General features: G+C 40.7%; 1 protein-coding gene across 1 annotated transcript in view; it reads left to right on the top strand.

Annotated features, from left to right (window-relative positions):
- Positions 1-8,298, top strand: part of LOC102871617 (monoacylglycerol lipase ABHD12-like) — a 165,947-nt gene that overhangs the window by 134,870 nt on the left and 22,779 nt on the right. Inside the window, exon 4 of the mRNA XM_006903189.1 lies at positions 2,281-2,400. Within this exon, the coding sequence (XP_006903251.1) occupies positions 2,281-2,400 (120 nt within the window). The remainder of the gene's footprint in view (positions 1-2,280; positions 2,401-8,298) is intronic.

The following is an 8,298-nucleotide window of genomic DNA, read 5'->3' as shown; positions in this document are numbered from 1 at the left end:
TTCAGTAGAATCTTGCTTGCATGTGAAATCAATGACACTGTTCTGTAGTTTCCACACTCAGTTGGGTCACCTTTCTTTGGAATGGGAACAAAAATGAAGAAGAAAGGTTTTGTTCTTAAAAGTTGGTACTGGAATTAGATTCTTATGGGTGTGTTGTTTTTACATAAAAATGCATAGTCTTGATTAAATCTAATTTTTGTGGACAGATGTATTTGTTTTACTTAGTGCTACTGAACCTTCTTGTTGGTTACAATGTGTGTTTGTGTTTTGAAGAATTGAGCTTTATTCATATTTTCTCATAAGCGGAGCAGTCATATTACATGAGGAGTGTTTATTTCAGTATTTAGTCTGAAAGCACTTACAAAGTATTTACATTATCAGCTACCCCCCCCACCCAAATGTTTTATTTGGTGACAATGATAGCAATTCTCAAGGTAATGGGGAGGGGTGTGAAATCATGGCTGGGAACCTGTTCAAGCCTACTACCTGAGTTAACTAAACAATTCTAGGTACAGTTGTGATTGTATGTAGTTGACAAAAAGTATGTGTTGTCAGAACAACTGGTAGACGTATAGGTGAATAGTGAGCTGAAGTTTACTTTCTTCACCTCTCTTCATAGCCTTCCTAAAAAGAAAGACTATACCCTGAAAGATGCCAAACACTCTTCACTATCAGGAGTAACACACTTCTAGAGAGACTGTTTCTAATAATTTGTTGTTGTTATGTTCTGTCAAGTCACTTGTGACTCCCAGCAACCCTGTGTACAATAGTTCTGAACCCTGCTCTATCCTGAGCCAACGTTACTGTCTCTGACATACCTACCCCCTTACCGTAGTCACTGAGTCAGTTCATCTCATCCAGGCGCTTCCTCTCTTATGCTGCCCCCTCTTCAAGGACTGATCCCACCTTGCAACATACCCAAAGTGTATCAAATGGAGCTTCAGAATCCTTGCCTCCAAGGAAAACATGGTTTCACCCTCTCTAGGATGAACCTGTTTGTTCTCCTAGCAGACTGTGGTATTTTCAATACTAACTCAAAGACATCAGTTCTTCTTCTATCATTCTTAGTCATTTGTCCAATCTGTTGCCAAGGACTTCTATAATGTGCTAAAGAGCAGGGATGTAAACTTAAAGACGAACATGTACCTGGCCCAACCCCCATATTGTTTTCCATCGTTTAATGAGCGTGTGGAAGTTGGAAATAAATAATGAAGACTAGATGCCTTTGACTTGGAGGCAGGAGTGGCATCCACTTCCGTAATAGCTTGCCTCTGGAAACCGTATGAACCTGGAGAGAGGATGAGAGGCACCCAAGCTTTGGGGACTCTCCTTTGTAGGGTCTCTATGAGTCACCTGCGACTCAATGGCACTTAACAACAACAACAACAGATGCCTTTGAATTGTAATATTGCCAAAGAACACGGACTACCAAAAGAATGAACAAATTTTTCTTGAAAAAAGTGAAGCCAAAGTGCTCCTTGGAAACCGTGATGATGGTGAGACTTTATCTTACATACTTTGATGTCTTTATCAGGAGTAGCCAGTCCCTGGAGAAGGACATCCTATTTAGAAAAGTAGAGAATCAGCCAAAGAGAAGTAGATCCTCAGAGTAACTGACAGAGTAACTGCAATAATAGGTTTAAACTCAGTAGAGTTCCTGATGATGGTGCAGGATTGAGCAAGGTTTCATTCTGTTGTAGAATGACTCTGTGCTGACTCAACAGCACCTAGAGCCACAAAACTGAACCACATGCACCTGGTTAACTTGCCTGTAAATTCTCACGGATCTCCCTCATTGCCTGTATATCACATACATTTGTGAGTTAAATGGCTGATAATGAAAAAAGTTAGGGACAACTTTAAGGGGCAACAGAATAATTCATCTAGTATTTTTATTTGTTCCTCTGTGCTAAATCCAGATTAGTGAATGGCAACTGATTCAGATAGAATCTTACCCTCAAAAAGCTTCCAGTTTATACAGTAGAATCATTAATGGCCTCTGCCACTGCTGTAACAGCCACCAGCACAAGCTTTTCTGTTCCTGAATTATTATTTTTCTCAGTTGTCATAAACCATCTTTGCAGCTCAGAGTTAACATAGAAATATGTTTTGATAATGGCCAACATTTGTCAGCTCACTGGGATACTCTCCTATCAGTTGGCCTCATCCTGCTGCTCTCTGCTGCTTGGTTTTGGTTACTTGAATAATTCTGGGTGCATTTGTATTTAAAGTACAGAAAGAGCATGTGATTGTGCAGGTAATCTCTGCTTCTGTTTCCAGGCACACTGTCCCAGCTGTCTGGTGGAAGAATGCACAAGGAAAGGACCAGATGTGGTATGAGGATGCCTTGGCTTCTAACCACCCTGTCATACTATATCTGCATGGAAACGCAGGTACCAGGTGAGAGAGGGGAAGAAAGGTAAGAGCCCAAATGGATGTATCTACTTGCTCGGGCCCAACTCATTTTTGAGGTGGAGGATGTTAAACTAGTCAGCTAAAATACCAAACGCAGACCTGGAATCACAAAATCAGCTTATTTTTCCACTGCAATGTTGTTGTTGTTGATTACCTTTAAGATGAGCATGCATCACAACAACCCTATGAACAAAAGGCCTGAAGCCTTTCTATAACTATTAACATTTATCGAAGTTTGTAGTTATTGGAGGCATATTGTTTAGGAAGTGCATGCCACTCCTCCATTGCAATGAGAAAGAGTATGTATTAGTGTAACCATGGAACAGTGCAAGAACAAAAAGAAGGCAGAGTTTTTTTAAGATTTTGCGAAGTGACATTTACATGAAATTGACTTGAAATACTTTTTCCATTCTCTTAACATCAGTTCTTGTCTGTAGGTGGACCTCAGTCCTTCTCCTCATGAACCAGTGTTAGATAAATGTGGGAACTTTAATCCAAAAGCTCTACATTTGGATTGGAGTAAGCACTACTTCTCTGTATTACACAGTGACTTAGAGTGAGTGTTTTTGTCTTACCTGTGTAATTTCTACCAGTAAGGTGTCTGGCATTTTGTGCTGTTAGGGAACAGAATGAGTTTCCCAGTGATTAAGAAAAACCATAGTTATTTGGATATTGCTTGTACTTGGGAAGTCATCCCAGGCAGATGAATGCAAGGCACATTTTTACCTTTCTGTCCTTCAAAGAGATGGATTGACCCAGTGACTGTAGCAATAAGTACAAGTGTTGTCAGAGGTGATGAAAACGGCACAGAACAGGGTTCAGATCTGCTGTTCATAGGGTCACTGCGAGTCATACTCTACTTGGTGACACATGGTGTGGCAATCTGTAAGAGCATTTACTTGTGTGATGGTTCCAGTGTACCAGGAGGTAAATCCTGAGCCAGCATAGTTCTGTACCTTCCTGGAAAAAAAAACCAACCCACAGCATGCCAAAAAGGAAACAGTGGTGGTCTCAAAAAAAGCTAGAGAGAAGCCAATGAAGGCTTTCACTGAATTAAAAGCCGAACACTTTTAATCAAGTTAGTCTTTTCAATATGGTCAAAGTGATCTATATGAATTCTCTATCCTGTATAAAATTAACAGTATCAGTGCATCCTAACAGACTGTTGATTGTATGTGAAATCTTGACCCAGTTTCTTCTAAATGCCTTTCATAAATGAGTTTTCTTCAAACTGGCTGGAGTTAGAGGGAATTAAAGAACTCATACTATGGAGGAACGTCTAAGGCTCAGGAAGAAGGAAAGTGGGAGATAAGAGGACAGAGTGCACTCTTTGTATAAAACTTTGCTTGGTAAACAGCTTGGGTCACTGACATTCTCCCTTTTTTTAGGTTGTGAGAGCTGGCATAGTGCAGAGCCATGGCAGGACACAGGGTTAATGCGGTGCCCTTGATCACATCTGCAAGTATGGGAAGGGGCAGTTCTAAGCAAAGCCAGTTAGGACCGTATCTAGACCTTGAGAAAAGTAGCATGTGTTGGAGTTGGGAAAAGGTTGTGGCATATGTATATGATGGAAGAAAGCCCTACAGAGAGCCAAGAAGTGCCCTGGAAGGCAAGGGAAAAGTCAGGGCTGTGCCTTGGATGGTACTGAGAGGTAGACTATACTTCACATGTGTACTTCACAGGTAGCTTTCATCATTGTTTGGGACAAACTATAACTGTTACTCTCACTTTTCAAAGAGCAGGTTTATGACATGTTGCAGTTTTGTTTATTTTTTTAAAATAAATTTTTTTAAATTTTATATTAGTTTGCTTACAAAGTTCATTTATATTGTTTTTCACTCTACCTTCGTTCACATTACGCTTCATAGAATTATTCCCATTCATTATGTTTTATAAAATTAGTCAATATTGAAATATGTCCACCATTTCCCTGTCTTTCCAGATCCCCTGTGGATCTTTCCCATTTCCTTTACCTATCCCTCCCTCTACCCATCAAGTTGTATGACCTTATGCTATCCCCCTGACCGATCCTCACCTCTCTGCTCCTACTTTCCCCTCCTTAGGTCCCCATATACATTTTACTAGTTGTCTGTTTCTACAATAATGATCTTATACAGCATTTGTCCTTATGAGATTGAATTAGTTCACTCAGCACAATGCTTCCAAGTGCCTCCAGGGGTATGTACTAGTTCTCAAAATTATTGCTCCTATGTGCTGTGCAGTATTCCATTGTGTGAATGTACCACAATTTCTCAATTCATTCCATTGAGGTTAGATATTTGGGCTGTTTTCATATTCTTGCTATGGTGAATAATGCTGCTGTGAACACTGGTGTACATATCTCTGTGTTTCAGTTCTAGTTTTCTCGGGATATATTCCAGGCAGTGAAATAGCTGGGTTATTTGGAATTTCTGTTTTCAGCTTTTTGAGGAAACTTTAAACTGCCTTCCATGGTGCTTATACCATTTTACAGTCCGAATAGCAGTGTCTGAGAGTGCCTATCTCTCTGCATCCTTTCAAACATTTACTGCTGCCTGTCCTATTAAACTTTCCCACTACTTCTAGAGTGAGATGGGATCTCATTGTGGTTTTGATTTGAATCTCTCTTATTGCCACTGATTTTGAGCATTTCTTCATGTGTCTGTTGGCCATCTGAATGTTTTCCTCTCTGAAGTCTTTCCGTGTCTTTTGCCCATTTTGTAATTGGGTTGTCAGTCTTATTCTTATGGAGACTTTGTTGTTGTTATGTGCCGTCCTACAACTCATACCGACCCTATGTACAACAGCCCTAAACCCTACTCTAGCCTGTGACAATTTTATTTTCTCTGACACACCCACTATTACTACCCTAATCACTGAATCAATCCATCTCATCAAGGGTCTTCCTCTCCTGCACTGTCTCTCCACCCTCCCAAGCATGATGTCCCTCTCCAAGGACTGGTCCCACCTTGAAACATGTCAAGTATGTCAGACGAAGCTTCAGAATCCTTACCTGCAAGGAGCAGACTGGTGTCACCCTCTCCAGGACAAACCTGTTTGTTCTTCTAGCGATCGTATATTCAGTACTCTTGTTCAGTACCACAGCTCAAAGGCTAAATTCTCCGTCTGTCATCCCTAGTCATTGTCTAGCTTTCTGATGCATAATAAGTAATTGCAAAGACTATGGCCTGGATCAGGCACACCTTAATCTACAGACTAACATCGTTGCTGTTAAGTACTCTCTGACAGCAGACTTTCCCAGCGCAATTAGTTTTTTAATTTCTTGGCTGCTAGTACCTAGAGTGTTGATTGTAGAGCCAAGCAAACGAAAACTGTCAACAATCTCAATTGCTTCACCGTCTATCATGATGCTGCCAATTGACCCAATGGTAAGAATCTTTTTTTTCTCTTGATGTTGATCTTCAATTCATATTGAAGGTTGCAGTCCTTGACCTTCTACAAACAAGCACTTCAGATCCTCCTCTGTTACAGCAAGCACGTTTGGGTCATCTGCATAATGCAGATTCTTGATGAGTCTTCCTCCAATCCTGATGCTACATTTCTCCTCATAGAGCCCAGCCTCCCAGATAATCTGTTCTGCATATAGATTGAAAAGGTATGGAGATAGGACACATCCCTGGCATACACTCTTCCCAGTTTTTAATCATGCAGTGTTTCCTTGCTCTGTTCTGATGCACACTGCTCTTGGTCCCAAGTGTAGGTTCCATATAAGCACAATCAAGTGTTCTGGGGTTTCCATTCTTCTCAGAGTCAACCACAGTTTGTTGTGATCTATACAGTGTGTGGTCCATGAAACACAGATAGACATTCCTCTGGTAACTCTTTGGTTTCAGCCAAGATCCATGTGACATTAGCTAGAGTATCCCTAGTACCCTGGTCTCTTCTAAACCCAGCCTGCACTTCCGGCAGTTCTCTATTGATGTGCTGTTCCACTTGTTTTTGGATCATTTTCAGCAGAATCTTGCTTGTATGTGATATCACTGGTCTTGTTTGATAACTTCCGCATTCTGTCGGGTCACCTTTCTTTGAAATGGGAACAATTATAGATAGATCTCTTCCAGTCAATTGTCCTCCAGATCTCTTGGCACAACTTGGTGACTGCATTCAATGCAGTGTCTGGTTTTTTTAAACATGTTAATTGGTATGCCATCAATTCCTCCGGCCTTGCTTTTTTCCAGTTCTTTCAGAGCAGTTTGAATTTATTCCTTCATAACCACAGGCTCTGCACATACATTGTTTCATGAAATTCTTCTGTGTCAGCCAACTCCTTTGATACATTTACTCTGTATACTCTTTCCATCTTCTTTTAATTCTACCTTGTTGTTGTTGTTGTTATGTGCCGTCGAGTCGCTTGCAACTCATAGCGACCTTGCAACTCATAGCGACCCTATGTACAACAGCTCTCAACTCTGCTCTGTCCTGTGCCAATCTCATTGTCTCCGACACACTCATTCCGATTGCCCCAGTCACAGAATCAATCCATCTCCCAGAGGGTCTTCCCCTCCTGCGCCTGCCGTCCACCCTCCCAAGCATGATGTCCTTCTCCAAGGACTGGTCTCTCCTTACAGCATGACCAAAGTATGTCAGACGAAGCCTCAGAATCCTTGCCTCCAAGGAGCATGTACATAGGGTTTTCAGAGGCCTGCTATTTTGGAAGTGGATGGCCAATCCTTCTTCCTAGTGTATGTCAATCTGAATGTTCAGATCTAGAGAAGTATCCAACAGATTTCCATCTTCTTTTAATGCTACCTGGATCATTTAATATTCTACCCAAAGCATCATTAAGTATTGCAACTCGAGACCCTGTTGTATTCTGTAAACTTGTTAGGAGACCCTTGTCTGAGATGGTGTTGCCAAATGGTTTTTTTTCCCCAGTCAGTAGGACTTTCCACCTTGTTGTAAAAAGGACTTTTCATCCTAAAAAAAGTTTCATCAAAAAAGTTTTTGATGCCCACAGGGATTTAATTTTAAGAAGGTCCCATTCATCAGATTTATCCTCTCCTGACGGTGGATTTCTGGCTTATTGTCAGCTTTTTTATCCTATTGGCTAGGTCTTCTAAGCTTGGCCCTGCTTTGTCTCTTATAATCTTTATGGTTTGGGGCTTTACCCCTAGGACTCTAATCCACCTTGAGTTGATTTTTTGCATATGGTGGGAGGTGTGCATCCTGCTTCATCTTTCTACAGGTAATAGTCCAGTTTTTCCAGTACCATTTGTTGAAGAGGTTGTCATTTCTCCATTTGATACATTTTGTTTCCTTGTTGAATATCACTGACCATAGATAAATGGATTAATTTCAGGATTCTCGATTCTGTTCCATTAGTCATTGTAGCACTATCATGCTGTTTTGGTTATTACACCTGTGTAGTAGGTTTTGAGATCAGGGAGTGTTATGCCTTCCACTTCCTTCTTGTCTTTCAGAAATGCTTTGCTTATTTGAGGTCTCTTCCTTCTCCAAATGATCTTGCTAATTGCTTTTTCTCTCTGTTTGAAAAATGAATTTGGAATCTATATTGGGATTGATAATTTCCACACTGTTTTTCCTTTATTTGGAATAGAAACAAATAGGGATCTCTTTCATTCAGTTGGCCAGGTTGTTCTCCAGATTTCTTGGCCTAACCTGGTGAGCATGTCCAGAGCAGCATGTTTATGGAAATATGTCAGTTAGTATACTGTCAATTCCTGGAGGCTTGGTTCTTTTTTTCCATTTCCTTCAGAGCAGCTTGAACTTCCTCCTTTATTACTGTAGGTTCTTGATCATATGTTATTTCATGAAATTCTTCTGTGCCAGCCAATTCTTTTTTTGGTATAGTGACTCTGTACTCTTTCCATCTTGTTTTGATGCTCCCTGGGTCATCCAACATTCTACTTACAGCATCCTGAT

This window comes from Elephantulus edwardii, unplaced genomic scaffold (genome assembly GCF_000299155.1).
Source record: "Elephantulus edwardii isolate Elephantulus edwardi_28Jun2011 unplaced genomic scaffold, EleEdw1.0 scaffold00530, whole genome shotgun sequence".
Lineage (NCBI taxonomy): Eukaryota > Metazoa > Chordata > Mammalia > Macroscelidea > Macroscelididae > Elephantulus > Elephantulus edwardii.
The sequence above is the reverse complement of the archived record's forward strand: the minus strand, read 5'-3'. Positions and strand labels throughout refer to the sequence as shown.